Source organism: Heloderma suspectum, chromosome 14 (assembly GCF_057233095.1).
Source record: "Heloderma suspectum isolate Gila_16-S chromosome 14, 16-S_ref, whole genome shotgun sequence".
In the NCBI taxonomy this organism is placed as follows: domain Eukaryota; kingdom Metazoa; phylum Chordata; class Lepidosauria; order Squamata; family Helodermatidae; genus Heloderma; species Heloderma suspectum.
Window position 1 is genome coordinate 5,766,152 of NC_139471.1, and position 22,001 is coordinate 5,788,152.

The following is a 22,001-nucleotide window of genomic DNA, read 5'->3' on the forward strand; positions in this document are numbered from 1 at the left end:
GTGATTTAAATGGGAAGATAGGAAGCTGCCTCACATGATGTAAGACCCTGAGTCTATGAAACCCAGTATTGTTGACACTGACTGGCAGCAATGGCTCTCCAGGGTTTCAGGCAGGAGTTTTTCCAGCCCTACCTGGAGATGCCAGGGATCAAACCTGGGAGCTTCTATGTGCAAAGCTCTACCACGTCCCTTCCCATGGAGCCTTGGCCGACCACTGGCTGCTCACTAAATGGGACCTCCGTGTTTGGAGGCAGTAAGCCTCTGGATACCAGATCCAGAGACCAGCAACAGGGAAGGCCAGCCTCTTTATAGCTCTGCTTGCAATAGTCCCCAAAGCATCTGCCTGGCTGCTGTTAGGAAGAGAATGCTGGCTGAGATCCACCTCAGCGTGACCCAGCAGGGCTCTTCCGACAGCCTTCTGCATCAGCCTTCCCCAGCCCAGTGTCCTGAAGGTTGGTTGGACTACAACTCTCAGAACCACTAGGCGGCACGACCAATGGCCGTGCTGTTTGGGAGGGATGGGGGCTGTAGTCCAGCGCCTTTGGGGAGGGCGCCAGGTTGGGTTCAGATTTCAGGGTTTTTCAGGCCCTCCCTAACTGCTCTCACCGACTTTAACCTGAAGCATTCCCCCCGTTTCCATCTCAGCGGAGCTGCGGCTTCACAACGAGCGCTTGGCTCGCCACTGCGCCGGCATGGTGGAGGCTCTGAACGCGGAGAAAGCTGCCTTCTTCAAGCTTCGAGACGACCAGAACAGCGTCAGCAAAACTTTCCGATACAGAATCCAAGACATGGAGAACATGTTCCTGACGGAAAGCAGGGCGGAAAAGTCAGTTTGGTGCCCATGGGACTTCCCGATGCCTCCCCACTCCTTGAGACTCAGCTGCCCATCGCAGCATTGTGGCTTTGAGCCACAGCTTTGGAGACCCCCAGGGAAACGGGAAGAGACTTTGCCCCTCACAGGCCGCATTCAAATCTAGGCCATATGTGTGTGTGCTGCAATAGCAGAGAATGTGGCCTTGGCCACAGAACTCCACTTCCGTGGAATCTCAGCTTTTGTTTTAAACAAAGAGCACATTTTTAGCCCAGCCTGGCTAGGGGGTTATGGGAGTTGTAGTCCAACCCACCCAGTAGGGAAAGGCTGTTTTAGCCCTTACAGCTGTGAAGATAGCCTTGAAACTCTGTGGGCCATGCCTGCTAAAAACTCAGATGCCAGAGAGGTGGCTGGGAAAGATTGCCAGTAGTTGAGAAATGGCTTCAGCGGCCTTGCCCCTGGCCAACTCTGACAGAATAAATCATGCAAAATAAGGGACATTCTCCTAACTTCTTTATTTGCATCATTTATGCAAAGCCAACTTCTGCAAGCTTCGAGAGGACCAGAACAACATCAGCAAAACCTGCTGACGCATGTTGAGAGAGTGTTGTGGGCACTCTCACAAAATGGCTGCCATGGGGAGCATGACAAGTCACAAAACACTCATTTCCCAGAAGGCAGACTAGTGAAACTAAAAGAAAAGTCACTTGCCCAAAAATCTGAGCATAAAGCAGAGGTGGAGGAGGTCTGAGCCCCAAAACACAAAACCACTGTTTTGAGCTCAAATAAAGATGGCACTGGAGGGCAGCACTTTGCTTTGCAGCATGCTAGCCAAAAAAAGTGTAATTTAAAAAAAACTTTCAGAAATAAAATTAAAATCAGGAGGGGCAAAGAGCCTGGTTGGTGTCAAGAGGTGTCTGCAGGCACATTGGTGCCCATGGGCACCACATTTGAGACTCCGGTGACTCACCACAGACCTCATTGGCATTTCATGAGCTGGTTCTCACTAGAACTGACAATGCAAGGCATGTAGGCCTTCCAGCACAGAGAGTGTGATGCTTCTCTGTTCATGGATAGAAAATCACGGCCAATGGCAGCTTTCTGTTTAACGCAGGGACTTCAGGGTGCATGTAACTCTGGTCTTATCTCTGTGCCCTCTGCAGCACCGCATTCGCAATAGACAGGGCACATGCCCATTTAAACCTCTCAGGGCGCTTGGGTTCTGTGCGAGCCAAGCAGACACCTGCAAAACATGCTTCTGGGTCATTTCCCAAGGGGTCCTTCCTCTCACCCTCTCCTCATTCGTAGGTTGGTGACTCTAAGCAACAATCTGCACTCGGAGCTGATCAACCACATGGAAGTGATGCAGCTTTCCCTGCGGAGTTACCGGCAGTATTTGGAAGAAGCACTGGGGAAACTGCGGGACGCAAACACCGACTTCTTAAAAGCGTGCAGGTACACCAGAGTCCATTTAATACCTTGCCGTTCACACAGCATCGATGTTTATTGGGTTTTTTTGGATATTTCAGTCCTGTTTATTTCCATTTCGGTTTTGCAACAACAAATACGCTTTATATCCCCTTCTCCCCTCTAAATTAGGCTGCTGGAATGAAGAAAAGGAGGGAGCCACTGGCAAATATGGATTTCCCCTTCCCTCCTGCGATCCTTTGCATGCCTCTGAAATCTTCTCCGGGGGGTTGGAATACCCTCTGGACCAGATTTGGGGCATATGAGAAGGTGCAGGGGGGAGGAGACGACAGGCAAGTCCCATTGCATAAGGGTTGGATCCAATGCTAGGAATGTTGTTGTGCATGAAAGGACTGCAAGTTGATTTCTGATACTGAAGACAAACTCTTAGACCTTGTTTGGATGTAACGGTGGCGATTCCTGGGCTAATTAATTAACCCACAAATTACTGGGACTGCACCACCCATGAGCCACTTCTGTTTTCCAGGAACAATCTAAAAATGCAGCATTTGTAGGTTGTTTCTGTGACATCCAAACCCCGGGCAGGTAGGGCTGTTCGTAGGTTAAACCCAAGTTAACCTATGGTTTGTTCTTGAGGTTGCTGGGGCTAGAGATGCCCATCCAGTCACAGGGCCTTAATGGTGCTCCTGTCCAATCAGTTGTCCAAGATGGCTGCCTTTGCCTTCAAAAATCAGAGGAAGCACCCTCCTGAATGGGGAGAGGGAAAAGAAATGAGCCCCAAAGGCAGAACATGGAGCACTAGTACACAAACCAATATCTGCACTGAGCAGGGGATTGGACTTGACAGTCTTGTAGGCCACTTCCAACCCTATTATTCTATGATTCTATGATCTACAGTATAACTTCAGCATGTTTGAGCAGAGATCTGCTGTCCCTCCCTCCCTTGTAACAGTTACACTCCCAACAAATTACTTCCTTTTTCTTTTCTTAAAATGTAAAAAGTTATTACTTTTCAGTAACAATTTCCAAAAATATAAAACTTAGCCATAAACCAATTTGGAGGGTTTTTTGTTTTCAGATTATTTGCAGACGGAGGAAATTTTTCTCCTGAGGAACTAGACGTCTTTACAAAATGCCTGCACAAGGAGAGCGGGCGCATCGAGTTTGTTGAAGGCTTGATCATGATCGACATGGAGAAAATGGAGTCCAATTACTTGGAGCAGGTGAGGAGACGTTTGGCTCCATTCTAGAAAGACAGAGTTGTGTTAGTAACAGCAAGAGGAGTTTAAACAACCCCCCAAAACTTATCTGGTGACATTTTTTTTTGCCCCCTGAGGCTACGGAGGTTATCAGCAAGTTTGAAAGCCGGTTTCGTTTTCTGGCGATGGATCGAGTTTTCATGGAGAAAATCCAACGGTTTCTGACAAACATTCAAGTGAAAATCAAGACAGAGGTACAAACAGAAGACCATGGATTTAAATTGAAATAATAAATAAACAAAAGCTACACACTGCCATGCAAATACAGGATTTCCAACCCCACATTTGTCTCTGAACATTAATGTGTGTGGATTTTCCAGGGAGAATTGATGGACAGGAGGGGATTAATTCTTCCTTACCTGCTGATTCTCCCTGTAAATGCCCCCTCCTCTAGGCCAGGGGTGGGGAACCTCAGGCCTGGACCAAATCTGCCCCTCTGAGGTTCCCCAGATGGCCATACTCCTTCCCCTTTCTTAGGTCCCTTTGCCCCAACCACCAATCACAATGGTTTTCCAGGTTTTGTGGGGGATTTTCCCCATTCTAAAAGTTTGAAATGCCTCTCCTAAGACTTAGTTCCTGGCAGTAAGAGCTTTAAGCTACAATATGCTATTTTTTCTATTTTGGCTCCTCTGCTTTTGCCTTCAGCCCTGCTCACCTTTGGAACGTAGCCCCCGAGAGCTGCTGTGAAATTGAATTTGGCCCTGCTTTAGGCTGGTTTTTCCAAGCTGTTATTGCCTCAGCTGGGCTCAGAGAGCAGAAGAAGTTCAGTTGCTGAAGGAAAACTGACAATAGGGGATGGACTCCCACCTGCTTGCCGCCTCTCTCCTGCCAATTACTGCCCCCCACACACACACACACACACACGCTAACTGGCAAATACGTGTTTGGCAAATGTGTTTGCTGGTAGAACATGTAGCTCCACCCTCAGAAGCCCCAAACCACTCATGTCAGCATTAGCCGGAGAAACCTTTCTCCATGTGCATTCCGTGTGGCTTAGCATGCCTTTGGTTTCAGCTTGCCCTTTTCCTTTCTAGGTGGCAAAATCGAATTTGCAAACCCAGACGTTAAACTCCCACTTGGAGAAGCTCATTGGGCGGATCGATGCTTGTGCCCATCCCAATGTGGATAAAGAAGTACGTTCCAGTGCCATGCAGCAAAAAGGATCCGTGTTTGTGTTGCAGATGGGTGCGGGTTCAAATGCCCTGGTTTTCAAATTCTATTCTGGGGAAACTTGGGGGTCCCCCTGAAGCCTGTCAGGGATTCATTGATGAGAGGATAAGAAATGGAGGACAAACCTGCCTGAAGGTCAGCTTGCCCACCACCGTGGATCTTCCCCTGTGTAGTTGGGTGGACTTCAGGGCAGTGGTGCTGTGAGGGCAGGACTTCGGGGCAGACGTCAAGGGCCCCACTTAGCTGGAGGGCCTGCAGTAATACACATTCCTTAAAGGGGGAGGGTACCAGCCCGTATATTATCATCTGAAGAGGAGGCCCATCATTAGGCCTTGTTGTCAATTACTTAACTGCGCTGCTGCTCCAGGGTGCATTCTCGGATCATGTGGTTTGATGGGCAAGCTTTGGTGTGCACCCTAGACGACCAGTGGTGTAGTGGAGGCAGGGTTTGCAGGGACACAGCACCAGCATGTTTATGAGCAGGGACGGTGATGTCACCTGCCACCTGTTCAGACTTCCTCGTTTCCTCTGAGCTTAGATGCAGCCCTCACAGTAGGTGGGGAGAAATAGATTTCCCCAGCAACACTATAGCATTTTGGGATGGCTTGGCAATTGAATGGGCAATTAAGACTGATCAGCTTTGCAAAAGATCTGCTCCTGGGGGAGATGAAAATGACTGGAACTGGGTTTGTTGTTATCCATCAACACAGCTGCCTGCAGTTTTTAGACTCCCACTGGGGGCGTGGCCATGGGAAGGTCATGGTGAGTGCCTGCACTTCAAAATGCACCCACTACACCACTGTAGAACACTCCTCAGAATCCTCTGCAAACATGCCAGGGTTTCCTGGCCGTTCATACGATGGATGACAGTGGCATTCACCAGACAGATGCGACAGGTCTATGCACAGCTATTAATAATGATAGCTTAATGGACCTTCCTTGCTCAGAGGCAGTATAGATCCGGATACCCAATGCTAAGGAAAAGCAAGGGGAAAGGCCTTTTCCCTTCATTTCCTGCTTGTGGGCTTCCCAGAGGCATCTGGCTGGCTGCTGCTGGAAACAGGATGCTGGGTTAGATGGAACTTCAGTCTGATCCAGCAGGACTTTTATTTCTTAAATGAGATACCAATAGGTTGGTCTAGGATTTATTTATGTTTATGTCCAACCATTCTTCCATGGTGGAAATTCAAGGTGTTGTGTATGTAGAATTCTGACGTGGTCTCTCATTCAAGCATTGAGCAGACCCCAGGCCTGGTTAGCTTCAGCAAGTTTGCTGCATTGTGAATACTCAGACCATGTCCTGGGACCTCTTTTTAATGGTGGCTGAGTGGATAGGCAAGTGTTTTTGAGAGAGACAGATACTGAGCGCGGGGGTGTTGAACCTCTTTCAGCCCGAGGGCCAAATTCAATTTCAGAGAAGCTCTTGGGGGCTGCATTCTAGGGAGAGGGCAAAGAGGGCAAGGTCAAAACACCAAAAATACCTGTGTAATTTACCTTAACGCTCCTACCGTCAGTAACTAAGCCTTAGGAGAGACATTTCTACTTTTTTAGAATGGGGAAAAATACTGCTTGAAAGCCGGAAACCACCAAATGATTGGTGGTCAGGGAAAATGGCACGGCCCTCTGGGGGATTTGGCCTGTGGGCCTGAGGTTCAACACCCCTGGTTTAGAGGGTATATTTTTTATGTGCTTTCTCTTAATTTTATTTTTTTGCTCAGTCCATAACTCCAGAAGTGCTCTATGAGTTTGCCATGTTTGTGATGGAAGAACTGAAGAAGAGAAGCAAGTATCTCAATTGCCTGCTGCTGGGCCTGGTAAATAATTTTCTGCCACGATGATGATGATCTGTCTGTTAGCAAGTGTCCTTTTTGCCTGGATGTATGCCTGAGTGTGCAGCTTCAGATGTGTGAGCTCTGCACTTGAAGGGATCTTTTAACATTGGGCACTGAGTGTTCCAAACCTTTGGCACCTTAAGGGGTTCAGGGGATTTGGAGGTAGATGAGACTGTTGCTTAACCCAGGAGTAGTTTATTGAAAAGAATTAAAACGTACATTCAAAAGATCAAACTAAAACATCAGGTGTTTTTCAGGTTATATTTCCTTCATACAGACTCCCAGTTCTAATTATTAAGGCAGATACGTTAAAAGCAATGGTTTAGGGTCATTGACTAGCAGGTTGTGTCGGGGGAGAGAAGAAGTCGTGGCAGCAAAGAGAAGGAGGAGGGAGATGGATATGGGGAAGGGAAAGAAGGGAGGCTCTGGCAGTTGAGCTTGTGAGCAAAGAGGGGCAGCTGGCAAGCTGCTTCTCTCTGAAGACACACAAGCCTGGGGAAGAGACAGAAAAAGGAGCCTGGAAAAGTTGACTGGGTTCTTCAGAGAAGTGGGGATAATGAAGGAAAGGGGTGTGTGTGTGTCTGGCAAGCTAATGGACTTGCAGGAAAGAGGTCAGTAAAGGAAGGGGTGTTACCTGTTTTTGTGAACCGCCCAGACAGCTTCAGCTATTGGGCAGTATAGAAATGTAATAAATACATAAATAAATTACCACCCCACATCTGTGCAGTCCAGGGTGCGATGAAGTTGGAGGCAGTGGGTGTCTGCTTAGATGCCTGAAATGTGAGTTTAATTATTAAAACTTAAACGATGGCGAGATTCTGTCTCTTTTTTAAAAATCAATTCTTATTGATTTTCAACAAAATCAATTTTTGTTGTTTCAGCAAAACAAACAAAAACAGGAACAACAGAAAACTAAAAAAAGAGAAAAAATCACTAATATAGCTACATGTTTTAATGGTCTCATTTTCAGTTATTACAACATTCTAAAAAAGAAAGCAATAGATTATACATAAACTTCAATAAAAGCAGACCAAATATCCATATAGAGGTCCGTTTGCGAGTGATGCCAGTATGCCAGTCTTTCGAATGTTGCTAGTGTTCTTAGGGCCTCCGTGCATTGCATTATAGGGGGTGAACATTTATCCTTCCAGTACTGAAGTATCAAAATTCTGTCTGCTGGTTCATTGAAACTACGCTGTGTCCTAGTTTGAGAATAAACAGACGGACAATATTTTCTCCCAGCTTAACTAGGCAGGTAAACATTAAGAGACTACAGAGTATTTTCCTGTTGATTCTTTTGGGCTGACCTTTGGAGCCTTAATGTAGATTGAAAATAGGGTTCAAGGAAGGTAAAAGGTCAAGGGATTAAGTCTGAAGAACAATGGTCATGCCAGAGGGGGTGATGGCTTTATAGCACATAAGCCATTCTGCTTCCAGAGTCAGGCCTGGCTTTCAGAATGGCAGGCTTCTCCTCTGCTTTCCCAGCAGGAATGAAAGCTTCCTTTTCATGTCAAAAACAGAAGAAAAATGGGGTGTCGGGCAACAAGCCCTATTTATCTATGTGGTGCTACATATAATAACATAAGTAAAAGGAAAGGCCCCTGCTTGAGGAGCTTACAGTCAAGGGGGGCGGGGAAACAACACATGATACTCACCTAGAAATCACAGATCTATAAAGCTTAAAAGTTCCCCTGGCCCCAAAATCCACCTTTGCTTATTTGGCTTCCCACAGGCATCTGGCTGGAAACCGCTGGAAATGCGAATGCTTTGGTCTGACCCCACAGAGTTCTTCTTACATTCTTCCATCTTGCTCCCTGCACAGGATGCTGTGAATTCTTCTGTCCACGATCACACGGTCCAGCGCTCCCTCACAGCCTCTCTCCAGTCCGACAGTTTGCTGGAGAGCAAGACAATTGTGATGGGCATTGAATGCACATCCCTGATGAATCCAAGCAGGATGGGTAAGCCGTTCTTCGATGATGTAGCGATCAGCATGATCAAGCAACTCTGTGGGTAAGTGTTCAACGTGGGCTGGGAGTACAACTAGCTCCAAGACTATGGAAGGTGGGGGCAGGGGGGGTGAGGAAGGAGAGAAGCTCCCAGTGGCTGCATTCCCAGGTGGGCAGGGCTGACCCCCCCCCCTTCATGTCTCCTTCTTGGAGCAGTTACTGCTGTTGCGCAAATTCCTAGGCATTTGCTTTCCAGCCTCAAAGTTTGTGCAAGTTTCCCCTCCATTTATTTTCCAGCCTCAAAATTGTGCAAATTTCCCCTTCATTTACTTTCCAGCCTCTAAATTTGCAAACATGTTGAAAGGGAAGAGTGTTGAAGGAGAGGACGACGCTGACAAGTGTCAGCTCAACACTTAATAGTGAGAGGATTACATTGCCCAGTGGGAGATGCCGTGTGTGTCCCTCCCCCGTGCACTTACTCCTTTCACTTTTTCTTTTTTGGTCCCTCAGAATTGCACAAATGGGTTCCTGCTTTGTCTTACGAAGGACTGGGGCGGGAAATAATAGTAACTGTGCACAAATTAGCTTATATGCAGTCTTGCCTTGTGTATGTTACCTCCCTTTACTTCAGCCTCCCTTTGACAGCTGAAACATACAAGGAAGTTGACAAGACAAGACTACATGTATTAGACAGCCAAATCCGTGTTCCTGCATATTTGAGAAAGACTGGGGAATTGAAAAAAAAAATACAACCTCACTTGTGCAATTCTGAGCGACCTATGAAATATATATTTTTTTAAAGGTGGCGAATGAGTGATGGTCCTTCCAAAGTGCCATTTGGGCATCGGGGGGGGGGGCAGTCACTGACAAGGGAGACTGGTGGTGGCACTGGCAGGATCACAAAGAACGGCACAGGATTTTTTTGCCACTCTTGCCAAATGGCTCTGTAGCCACTTGGGACGAGCTACCGTGCCGGGTTCGGGCGTCATGACAAGCCACCCTGAGAACAAGCTATGCTCAACATGCCTACTACAAGCCATCAGTTTCAGGGTGGCTTGTTTGGGAAAACACTGAATCGCCTCTGCCAGGTTGAGACATCATGGTAAGCCATGCTGACACTAAGATAGCTCACAACCCACCATGGCTTATCATGATGTACCAGCCAAGTTATTGTCTCAGCAGAGACCTAAGGCCTTTTGAAACTACATGGGCTGGCAAGGCTTGTACTGCAGTTGCCCCCCGCCCCCCTGGGATGAGCTGGTTGTGCTTCTACAAGAAGGAGGGGATAGAGATGTCCCAGGGAAGGCAGAAGGGCCATGTCTTCAGGCTGGGAGGCACAGGAGGCGGTCCTGAAGGTTAGCCCCTGAGTGGTTTTCCTTGGGGCAGTGCAGGGATCTAGGTTCAGGGGTCATGACACTTACACTGAACTGGTTTCAGATTTCAGCGGACCAGAAGAATGACAGAGGCACAAATTGAAAGAGAACGCTTGATGTCAGTTGGAGGAGAAGGAGCAGGTGGGTAAGGAGGTCTTTTGCATAAGCAGTCGTTGCATCCATACAATTTAGCTCGTTGGCATCAACTATTTGAATCTATATCCCATTTTGAACATATGATTAAGTCATAGCTTAGCACTTGTGGAAAGAGTTTAGTGAACTTGGCATTGCCTGCTCCCCCCTCCTCTCTCCTGGCGAGAAGAAGATTGGAAACATCCACTTTTAGACTAACTAGAGTTCCCCATTATGTCCAGACTCCAGGAGCTTAAACTAGGGTTTGTTAACAAGCCAGGATCATAAACCACCGTTCAGTCCTGGCTTGTTTGAACCATCAATCGTTTAAACCACAGCTTAACTGCACAAAAGCTGGGAAACCACCAAACGATGGGTGGTTGGGCAAAAGGGGGTGGGGCCTGCAGAATGGGGTGGAGCCCCCTGGGAAACCTTGGAGGGCTGAATCAGGACCCCAGGAGAGCCAGATTTGGCCCCTGGGCCTGAGGTTCTCCACCCTGGATGTCGCCCAGTCAAAAAACCCTGCTTATGGAAGAGTGTGCGTTTGCTTTTAGGTGTGGAATCGGAACCAGTGGTGCTGGCACCAGGATTTGGGGGGGTGGGGACCAGGGCAAGGCACGTTCAGTGGTCCCCCTGGCTCGGGAGCAACGGGGCACACTAAACATGGCCTCAAGATGCCCTGCGAAAAGTGAGCGCCGCAGTGCTGCTGGGAAGGTGGGCCCTCGGATTGCTGGCCTTGGGAGGCCCCGGCAAGCACCTGATGCCAGTAGCTTCTGGTGCTCTCCCTGCCCGCAGCTGAAAACGTCTTTCCATCTTTTCTTCTGTGTGTTTTCAAAAGCGCCTAATCCAGTTCAGATGTCTCCCGGGGCGCGCGTCCGCTCCGACAGCATCCCGGGCAGTACAAACATCAATGTCGTATCTGCGAAAAAATCTAGTTCCCTTGGCAAACGGGTGTCAGGAAGGTAAGGAAAAGATAAATCCCCCCCATTTGCGTTTCAGGGGTGTCGTCTCTTCATTCCAGCCTCCCCGCCACTTACTCTGTTTCCATACTGAAAGGACATTTTTAAAGAAAAGAAATGCTTTTCAGCCACCCAAATTAATTAGGCTTTAACGGGCTTAAGATTCAATTCAGTGTCCAAATAGCCTAGGTGAGCCTTTGGTCTGATTCAGCAGGGGTTCTCCTTATGTCCCTCAAAGTGGCTTGCCAATCTTTATTTTAATTACCGATGTTTATCTGGCTGGGGTACTGGAAACATAGCCCTTCACTGGCAGAGACAGAGAAGCAAAACAACACTTTAAATATTTTCTTCTTTCAAATGCAGCGTCAGCTCCATCCAGAAATATACCAAGCAGACTCGGGCGGATAGGAAGTTGCTGATCTTTGGGGACAAGCCGCAAGAGAATGAGTAAGTCGCAGGGTTATCTTTGGAGACTCGCTGATGTAGAGCTAGTTCAGGGCTTATTTTCTCCTTAAACACTCCCAGTTATTACATACGGATTATCTGCTTCGCTAGATGGACTCCAATTTTCTTTAAAAAGGAGCACAGAAAAAGCAGTCCCCTCGTCTTTCCAGCATCCCATCTGCCCATGGCCGCTCCTTGGTTTTTGGTTGTGTATTAGATTTGGTTTCGCGAGAATAGCGAGGACTCAGGTGTGAACGTACACAGGGACCGCTATGTTGTTTGTAGCGTATAGAAACATGTATAGCTTAGAATAATGGGCAGTTTTTAGTTAACCCAGTAGGCCCCTCACGCAAGGTAATTTACAGTTGCATATGCAAATAACCCTGCTCTCTGCTCAGATGTATTGCTTCTGGGGTCCTGATTTTCTTAACTCCCAGTCAAACCAGATTCGAAGGCCTGCTTCAAACAGCTGAAGGGACGTGTGAGCATTTGCATTTCTTTCTGCATCCATTTATCACCTGCATAATCAATAAACACTTAATTAGATGCCTCTGTGACTTCGTTTTGTTTTGGCAGTCCTCGAATCTGGTTGGACTGGGACCTAAGTAAATCAGGACTCCGACATCAGTACAGGTGATAATACTGTAAATATTATTAAATACTCTCATACTAAGGGTCCCTTTTCCCCATTGTTTTTGTTTAGTAACGACCATTTTAAAGGGATTATCTTCGGTATCATGTGGGACAACTTTGATAATCTGATGGGTATTGCTGAGGTAAGAGCTTTTAGTTTCAGGGCAGAACTACCTGTCAGGGCTGGGGTGTTGAACGTCTTTCAGCCTGAGAGCCAAGAAGCTCCTGCGGGCCGCATTCCCGTGGTGATCGAGGCCAAAGGCAAAAGGAGCAGGGCCAACATACAAAAAATACCAGCATACTGTAGCTTACAGTTCTTACTGCCAGCAGTTAAGCATTAAGAGACGCATTTCAACCTTTTAGAATGGGGGAAAAACTGCACAAAGGCCAAGAAACCACCCAACAATGTATGTATGTTTGTTTGTTTATTACATTTATATCCCGCCTTTTTTTTCCTCCTTAAGGAACCCAAGGTGGCGTACATAGTCCTCCTCCTCCTCCATTTTATCCTCACAGCAACAACCCTGTGAGGTGGGCTGGGCTGAGAGTCAGTGACTGGCCCGAAGTCACCCAGTGAGCTTCCGTGGCTGAGTGGGGACTAGAACTCGGATCTCCCGGCTCCCAGTCCAACTCTCCAGCCACTACACTACACTGGCCATGTTTGGTGAAAAGGAGGTGGGGCCATCTGAGGAACCCCGGAGGGCCAGATTTGGCTCATGGTCCTGAGGTCCGATACCCCTGTATTTGGAGAATCATCCCCCTCCTCCCTCTGTAAGGGGTAGCAAAACCTGTCCTGCATCCTGATGCCGTCATGTTGTGCCTCGACCAGCATTAGCACATGATGTGGGGTGGGAGTGGGGAGACGTGCATTACAATGATTTGGGGCCATGAGGTAAGTCTTGCTGGACTAGCAGATGGAGGAATGAGGCTGGCTTTGCTTGCATGGCAATAGCCGTACAAAAACGCAGACAAGCAGATATATGAAGTGTTGAAGCCAGGGACAGCTCCAGGTCTGAGGCCAAGTTCTGTCTCCTGCCCCACCCCCTAGGATAGTAGACTTCTTTAGGGTTCATGGGGGTCCTGGAAGGCTCGCCTTAGTGGTGGGCAGCTTGCGGCCACCACCTTTGTTTCTGGCAATGGCCTGGAAGTTGAATCATTCCAGGGCTTTGTTGGGCCGGGATGGGGGTGGGGGGATGGCCACCACCACAAAAACATGGCAGCCCTCTTTGACAACAGATACGTTTTTGTGGTGGTAGCCATTTTACTCTCTACATGACTGAACTTCCCAGTCACTGTTGGAAACAAAGATGGTGATCATGTGCTACCCGCTATTGGTAGGAAGGTGGTCTGGAATGCTGGTCTAGAGAGACCACGGTCTGATCCAGCCAGGCTGTTCTGTCCATGTTAATGAGCAGTAGAGTAGAATATGGCCTCCACATGTTTTGTCATCTGTGGCTGTGGCCCCACTGCACAAAAATTTTCATCCAGCTCTTTGTCTCCACCCACCCTCCCACCTTCTAAAGGACTTTTACAAAAAGGATAAGCATCAGATCACTAGGCCGGAATACCTGCAAGAAACCTACGACCAGTGTATCGACGTGTTGGGTCAGAAACTTCTGTTGTATCTCCTCCAAACAGACGAGTACCACATCGCTTGCATTTCTGGTAAACCTTTGCTGAAATCCTTTACCCATTGCCCTGGGAGTATTCAGTGAGACGTACTTCTGAGTAGACATGTATAAGGTTGTGCTGTCGGTCACATTTTTCTCCGTCTCATAATATTAGAACCAAAGGGGTCACCCCATGAAGCTGAATGGTGGGAGATTCAGGACAGATACAGTCAGGACCAGAAATATTGGAACAAGGATGACTGTTTTGGCAGTTGGCCTCTGCACACCACCACATTGAAGTTGAAAGGAAACTGTCAGGGTGGAAACTGAGCCGATAGAACCCCAGAGCCGTTTTGATTGTGAGGAGGATCAGCAATCCGTGGGAGAGGAGCCAGCTCTTCTCTCACAGGCACAGCAGCTGGCAGAGATTCCTCCTGTCGGCATTCCTGAGATAGATAGTGATCCTAGCAGTGAGAAAGTGCAGGAGGGGGGCTTGCTCGACGCAGACGCAGGGAGTGACGAGTGATGGAGGGCGTGGAAAGGAGGCGTAGCGCCCGTTTGGCACGCAAGCAACGGCTGCCTCCTGTGGACCCAAGGGAAAGAGGGAGGATCTCTCCCTAGCCCATAAGTTCAGGGTCTTCAAGTGACTCTCCTTCAAACGGGAATCAACTGCCTACTCGGCACATAGGCCACTCTGCTGTTCCTTGCTTAGTCGCTGGTAATTAGCATCTAAAAGAGTCATTAAGTTGTAAAAGGATTAAAGCCTTGAAAAGAATCCTTTTGTCTGTGTCTTGAGTTGGCTATTGGAGTCTACTGAAAGAGGCCGCTAGGGCGCTCCTGACAGAAACATACCCAGATGGGAGCGAAGTCCGGACTTCCAGCTGTAATTCAAGGGGTTTGACAAAAGTGGTGCACTAACCATTCAGGATGTACAGCCAGTGGCATACACACACACCCATCATTGGGGATCATAAGTAACGGAACAAACCAACATCATTTCAAACTTAAGGATCGCCTTTAATACCTGGATGAAAATCCTTTGCAGTCAATGACTGCCTGAAGTCTGGAACCCATGGACATGACCAAATGCCGAGTTTCCTCCCTCGAGATGCTTTGCCAGGCCTTTAGCTGCCTTCAGCTGCTGCTTGTTTCTGGGTCGTTCTACCTTCAGTCTTGTCTTCAGTAAGTGAAAAGCATGCTGTATTGGGTTGAGATCAGGTGACGGACTTGGCCATTGAATAACATCCCACTTCTTTGCCTTGAGAAACTCTTGGGTAGCTTTTGCTGTATGTTTTGGGTCATTATCCATCTGCAATATGAAGTGGCATCCTATCAGTTTGGCAGCATTCGGCTGAATCTGAGCAGAAAGTATAGCGCTATACACTTCAGAATTCATGCTGCTGCTTTGATCAGCAGTCAGGTCATCAATAAACACCAGTGACCCGGTTCCATTGGCAGCCATACATGCCCATGCCATAACACTGCCTCCACCATGTTTTGACAGATGATGTGGTATGCTTTGGATCACGAGCTGTTCCTTTCCTTCGCCATACTTTTCTCTTCCCATCATTCTGGTGCAAGTTAATCTTGGTTTCATCAGTCCAAAGAATCTTATTCCAGAACTGGGCAGGCTTTTTTAGGTGTTTTCTGGCAAAGGCTAATCTGGCCTTTCTGTTCTTGAGTGTTACCAGTGGTTTGCACCTTTTTGTGAAGCCTCTGTATTTACATTCATAAAGCCATCTCTTGACTGTAGATGTTGACAATGACATGCCTACCTCCTCAAGAGCGTTCTTGACCTGGCTAGATGTTGTGAAAGGGTTCCTCTTCACCATGAGCAGAATTCTGCGGTCATCCACTTTAGTTGCCTTCCGTGGTCTTCCAGGCCTTTTGCTGTTGCTGAGCTTGCCAGTTAATTCCTTCTTTTTCAGGATGTTCCAAACTGTTGTGTTGGCCACTCCCAATGTTTTTGCTATCTCTCTGATGGGTTTATGTTGTTTCCTCAGCCTAATGATGGCCTCCTTCACTTGCATGGACACTCTTTGGACCTCATATTGGGAGTTCCAGTGAACAGCTACCAAATGCAAATGTGACACTCAGAACCATCTCCAGGCCTTTTATCTGCTTGATTTATCATGGGGTACCCAGGAAACAGGCCACACCTGGCCATGCACCTGCTTGTCAGCCATTCGTTCCATTATTTATGAGCCACCAACGATGGGGGGGGGGGTATGCCACTGGCTGTACTTCCTGAATGGTTAGTGCCCCACTTTTGTCAAACGCCTTGAATTACAGCTGAAAGTTCTGACTTCAGTCCCATCTGGGTGTGTTTCCTTTCAACTTCAATGTGGTGGTGCACAGAGGCCAAAAAAGCCTACCTTTGCTGCAGTAGGAGCTTTTTTCTTCCAATGAAAATTGCATCATGCCTTCTGATTAGCACTAGGAGCCCTCTGCCTGGAAGCACCCACAGTTCACAGGAAAAAGGAGACGGGCTTGAGATTGGAAGGAAAACTAGGAAAGAGAAAACAAAAGGTTTATTTTTTACATGAGGCTTTTAACCCACACCTTTACCGAAGCTTCTGCTTCCAGATTCCTGGCTAGTAACCATCAAGAGATGGTGTGTTCCCCATTGTTGAAAAATGGGTTTTGTGTGTATGAAACAGCCAGTCTGGACATCTTATTATGCATTCAACTTAAAAGATGCATAGCTCTGACATTTTCAGCGCATCACAAGTCTTCTCTCTGGGCTGTATATGCCTTAAGTTTGTAAAAATCAACGTTCTTCATCCAAAAATTTGGATTCTGTGACCTGTTTAAAAATATACATGCAAGTTTGCCTGTCTTTGCACACTTTAAAGAATTTACTCTGCTTCTGCTAGTCATGGAGAAGAGCAAGAAATGATTCTGGGCAATTATTCTTGACCACTAGAAATGCTTTGCCACTGGTGCACCCCGCCCCCTGAACTTCCCATGCACTTATTTTCACAACCACGAAGGCTAGAAACTTGCTGTTTTATTTTTTAAAAACAAAAGCTGTCTATGACCTTGTTTGCACATAACGGCAGCAAATCATATTAACACCGGGCGCATTCTCCAGCCATTTTGAATATTCAACCCCCAATTGGGCCAATCGGGGCTTGTTATGTGATGTCCAAACCCTGACATTGTAGGTTAATCGTGAGTTAAACAACCCTCACTTAATCTACAATTAGTAGTTAGGTTGTTTAACCCATGATTAACATATAGTGTCCGGGTTCAAACATCACGTAGCATAATGTTCAACCCCCGATAGGCCCGATCGGGGGTTGAACATTCAGAAAGGCTGCAGCACAGCCCTATTCTCAGAATACTGAAACCTTGTCCTTACATGGAATAACACAGTCTTCCCTTCCCAAATCCTAACAGAGTTCCGGGATCAACTGAAGAAATTTGAGGAGCAGCTCCCTCACATCACCCAGCTGGTTATCGACAAACATTTGAAAGATCATGAACAACTCCTCGTGGATTCTGTGGAGCAGATCCGGTGCCATCTACAAGACCAACTACAAAAATGGGACATTGCAAAGGTTGGGTGTCTGTGCGCCCCCTGCTCTGTTCCTTCCTCTGCCCTGTTGCTCCACCCATGTTGCATGGGTTAGGGAAATGGCCCCTGTGGCAGCCCTTGCAACACAGGGGGGAGGGCTTCATCATGAAACTGGCCTCCAGTGCTTGCTATAGGGAGCCAAGCCTTTGAGGAGTGGGAAGTGCAAGTCCCCGGCTGGCAGAGTTTGGTCTCTGAAGGGGTCAGCAGAAGCACTGAACTTAGCAAGCAGGTCCTTACTGAGGTTGCTCCACAAAGGAGAGAGGCAGAGTCAATCAATCAATCACGTTATTTGCATACCGTTTTTCCATACAAGATGCTCAAAGCAGTTCACAACAAAGCATTATGAAAATACAATACATTCTTACTTATATTTTATAAAAATCTTGCATGTATTTTAAACCTTTGTGACAAGTGCCTAAATTCCCAGCTTCTACTGCAGTGAAGGGCAACCTTTGGATCATGGCCCTCATCTGGCCCACGGAGGGCTGAGCACCCCCTGCGGGGCCCCTCCCCCGCTCCCTCCTCAAACTTCGCCCTCCGGGGACGGAGGAGCCCCCATCTATTTCCATTCAATATAAGCAGGGTTTTTCCCACACTACTGACTCCAACAAGCACGGGGCGAGTCCTTTCCCACCCTTTTTGCTCTTCGATCGAGACGCAAGTGTGGGGGGAGGAGCTGCTCGCACAAGAGTCACCTCTCTCTGCACAGCTCTGTGCCTCTCTGCATGGGGGGAAAAAAGTGGGTAGGGGTGGTGCCCATGACCTTGCGGGAAATGTGTGGCTTCAGGGCAGGGGCCTGCCCCCTTGGCATCATCAGGCCAGCTGGGTTTGGTCCAGGGGGGCAGTTCGACCCCCAGACCAAAAGCACATACACCCGCCCTGTCTAGTGCAGACGGAACCAATCCTCTATCACTTGTTCAAATCAAGGACAGGAACAAGACTAAGCTTTGCCCGAGTCTGGGGCATCCTCACAACTTACCCCAGCTGGAGGCTTTGTGCCAAGCGGAGGTTGAGAGGCAGAACGAACAAGCCGAAGGGATCCGTCTCTGCACCAAGAAACTGGAGGTACCTCTTTGAGTCCCGCTGCTTTTTTCCAGAGCTCCTCAACACGCAGATGGGGATTGTTTGGAGGATGAGATGGAGCTTTGCTTATTGGGGCAATTAACGCACAGGAGCATGGGCTGTTATCGGATGCTACCAGGAGCTGCTAGAAGAGCCTGCAGATCAATGGGAGGGCGGCTTCTGGGTGGTGGCATCTGTGCTGTCAGCCAGTCCGCCGAGATGACAGTCTGTGATTCCTTCTGCCCCCCTCCCTCTCTGGAGGGAAGAGTTTGGAACCTGGGCTGTATCACCAGCTGCCAGGGCCCACAAAAGACTGCCATAAACACATGCACGTGCCCCTTGCCTTGGGGTCTCCAACAAAACGGGTGGGGCAAAGATACCCGCCTGTTGTGGCTGAAAGCTCTTCCTGCCAGTAGCAAAGCCTGAGCAGAGGCATTTCAGCCTTTTAGAATGGGGAGAGACCGCACCAAAGCTAGTAAGCCACCAAACGAACCGTGGTCAGGGGAAAGGGGTTGGGGTCAGGGGACTCCAAGGGGTTGGGGTCAGGGGACTCCAGGGGGCTGGATGGGGATTCCAGGAGGGCTATATTGGGCCCCTGGGCCTGAAGTCCCCCCCCCTGCAGCCTGAAGTCTCCCCCCCTGCAGCCTGAAGTCTCCCCCCCTGCAGCCTGAAGTCTCCCCCCCTGCAGCCTGAAGTCTCCTGGGACCCAAGCCGTGTGGGGCTTTAAAGGTCAAGCGTAACCCTTGGAGGCTTGTTTTACATTTGCGGGACGAGGCCCTCGTTATACCACTTGCTGTTTCCCCACAGAGCTGTGTCATTGAGTGCACCCAGAAATTTGTCTCCACGCTGGCCGCCTCCACTGAAAAGATCCTCATGGAGCTGGACGGCTGCCTCACCATTGACGACGTACAACAGGGAAGTAAGTCCAGAGAATATGGGCGCTGGCCTGGATTCCTGACGAAAGCGGGGTCTAACCGTGCAACAGATCGAGGTGGTATAGGGTGGATTATACCGCTGCAGACCAGGGGTGCGGAATACCACATTTGAGTGGCTCCTCATGTTAAAAAAAAGAAAAAGAAAAAGTCTCACCGCAAGCAGAAAGCTAGCATGTCAGGGAAAAAGGATCTGTCAGGAGCTGCTGGATCTCCCTGCAGCTGCCCCTTGATGAATCTCTCAACTGCAGGCAGCAGGTTCTCAATGAAGCCCCCTCCAGCCCTGGGCTGCCTCTGCCCACCCAAGATGGCTATTGGGTGGGCAGGAAGGAGTGTAAAAGAACTTGACCCCTGACTTATTTATCTTGAGGCTTGCTTCTCGATCCCCTGCATCTCAGAGGGACAGGTCGTAGCACTACCAATCAAAAGACACTCTGCAATCTCTTTCCCTCCTTAATGGGATTTTTTTTGTGGAAAGGAAAAAAATGGAAGAAGAGGTCAACATCTGGACCCCCCCAAATATAATTCCATGAGTGAGGCAGGGTGATTACAGATAAAAGCCTTGTCTGGAAGCACCCCTGGTTTGTGGTTGGATCCTGGCTTCGGGTTTGCTTCTTGGTCCTACCTCCTGGTTTGTCCTTCGGTTCTGACTTCTCCAACAGCTTTGGGCTCCCCTGAGACTTTTGCTCACAGTCCAACCCTCACAGGCTCTAACTCAGGGGTGGGCAGAAGGTAGATCTCCAGGCATTTTGGACTTCGACTCCCAGAAGACCCTGCCAGCACGGCCAGCAGCCAGGAATGCTGGGAGTTGAAGGCCATAATGTCTGGAGATCAGTGTTCTGCCTACCCCTGCTCTAAATCAGCCCTTTGTTTACAGCCCTGTTTTTCTATTTGCAAAGATGTATTTATTTTTTAATATAGGGGAGACTCCCACTTCCAATCTGAAGTGGTGACATCCATTCTCCAAGGCTGCCATAGCCCTTGTTTTTTGTCAGAAGGCCAGAACAGCATGTGGGGAAGGGGCAGGAGGCACACAGGGTCATTCCACATCTGATAGCAGAAGATTCTAATTTGAAAGTAGAGCAGTTAACTTTTTCCAGACTGCAGAAGAATTCATCCATGTAGGAAGAATATTGCCACAATGGCAGAGAGCAGAAGGCTGCAGAAAGGGTCTTGCAGAGCAAACAGGTCCGGGTGACTTTCAGCGAGGGAGTCGCCTCAAACGCTTTGCCCTGCAGGTCGCTCTCTGCTCAGCGGGCTACGTGAACTTGTGAGTGACTGTGAGGCTGGCTCCATCTCACTGATGTTCTCATCTTTACCCTGCCCTAGACATCGAGCACACCAGAGAGAAGACCAGCACTCTTATCCGTCGTAAAAAAGCTGGCCTATCCTTAGAAGCAGAAGAATGCAAGCTGGTGGCTGAGCGGGGAAGCAGGTAAGATGTCTAAGCCCTCTGATGGGGTTCTGCATGCTTCATGTCTGTGCCAGAGGAGTGGTCTTGGGGAAGGGGCCCGCGGCATACGTCAGTGGCAGAGAACTTCCTTTGCAAGTGAAGATCTCAGGTCCAATCCCCCAGCTTCCAGACTATTGGCTCCTAGCGCTTCCCAATCAGTGCTCCTCCTTTATAAGCTACGGTATATACAGAATTGCAGTTGACTTCCTACACTTGGGGGCGGGGGGTGTCCTGCTATGGTTTATTCCCATTAGTGGGCATGACATAGCTGTGTGTGCAGGGAAGGGACAATTCTAAACACACCATTTCTAATTAACTTTTTCTGACCTTGTAACATACGTCTTGAATTTGTGCTGAAGATTATTTATTTATTTATTTATTTAGGTGCTATTGCATGATTCCTTTAAGAACGTTTTAGAACAAAATAGACTTCAAAGCATCTAGCGCTGATTAAAAGATTGCAACCCCTCTTCCCTCATCCAGAATTGACACTGTTGAAGTAGCACTGAACAGAAAGGCAGTGCTTATTTTTAATTGATTTATTAAAATGGCACTAAGACACTTGTTCATTTAAGCATTATTGGGCAAATACTTTTTTTAAGGTGAAAAGGATTTTAGCATAAATTAAGGAGGTTTTTAAAAAAAGTACCACACTGATAAAATGGCACTGATGGGAAAGATAATAGCGAATCTGTGCCAAAATGTGTGTATTCATCTGCCCAGAACATCACTCTATGGTTCTTTTTTTTTTTTTTTTAAAGCAGTCTCTCTACATTCAGGAAGGGGTTGAAGGCACATCTTTTTAATTATTGTTTTGGTTTTAAGGTTTTGCTATTTTTTGTTTGTGTATGTTGTTCCTTTTCTGAAGGTTTGTGAACTGTCTGGGTTGGTTCCAGAAAGGCAGTATGGAAATGTGATAAATAGCAGCAATAACAATAGTCTGAAAAAGAGATGGAAGAAGCACAAGGAAAACACAAGAGAACAATGATTTGATAATGATGTCATGTAGATGCCCCATAAAAAGCAAGTGAACAAAGCGTGGCTATCCGAGAGTAAACACCTAGTGTGGGAGCAACCAAAAAGGAATCTCGGAGAACAGGGCTGAGATAGTCCTAGATCTTGGATGGCCACTGTCACTCAGAGCAGACAGGTGTGTGCTAGATGGATCTATGATCTGACTCAGTATGAGGAAGCTTTATGTGTTCATTAGAATTGCATTTTCCCAGGTATGAAAAATGATGTTTTGACCACTCTGGAAATGCAGTAAACCCTCAACAGACGCTCTGCTTCATGAGAAGGCAGTCATGCAAATGTGCATTTTCAACCTGGGCAGCCCCGATTCCTAAGCAGAATTGGCATGGGAGCACTGCTCAT

At 47.9% G+C, this 22,001-nt stretch overlaps 1 protein-coding gene across 1 annotated transcript in view; it reads left to right on the forward strand.

The window, feature by feature from the left end:
• CCDC180 (coiled-coil domain containing 180) overlaps nucleotides 1–22,001 on the forward strand; it is a 56,794-nt gene that overhangs the window by 31,387 nt on the left and 3,406 nt on the right. Inside the window, exons 21-36 of the mRNA XM_084821191.1 lie at nucleotides 646–826; nucleotides 2,120–2,266; nucleotides 3,318–3,462; nucleotides 3,576–3,692; nucleotides 4,533–4,631; nucleotides 6,387–6,482; nucleotides 8,323–8,513; nucleotides 9,887–9,963; nucleotides 10,793–10,916; nucleotides 11,277–11,360; nucleotides 12,061–12,133; nucleotides 13,514–13,655; nucleotides 17,003–17,163; nucleotides 18,108–18,245; nucleotides 19,050–19,161; nucleotides 20,504–20,609. Coding sequence (XP_084677317.1) covers nucleotides 646–826; nucleotides 2,120–2,266; nucleotides 3,318–3,462; nucleotides 3,576–3,692; nucleotides 4,533–4,631; nucleotides 6,387–6,482; nucleotides 8,323–8,513; nucleotides 9,887–9,963; nucleotides 10,793–10,916; nucleotides 11,277–11,360; nucleotides 12,061–12,133; nucleotides 13,514–13,655; nucleotides 17,003–17,163; nucleotides 18,108–18,245; nucleotides 19,050–19,161; nucleotides 20,504–20,609 — 1,993 coding nt within the window. The remainder of the gene's footprint in view (nucleotides 1–645; nucleotides 827–2,119; nucleotides 2,267–3,317; nucleotides 3,463–3,575; nucleotides 3,693–4,532; nucleotides 4,632–6,386; nucleotides 6,483–8,322; nucleotides 8,514–9,886; nucleotides 9,964–10,792; nucleotides 10,917–11,276; nucleotides 11,361–12,060; nucleotides 12,134–13,513; nucleotides 13,656–17,002; nucleotides 17,164–18,107; nucleotides 18,246–19,049; nucleotides 19,162–20,503; nucleotides 20,610–22,001) is intronic.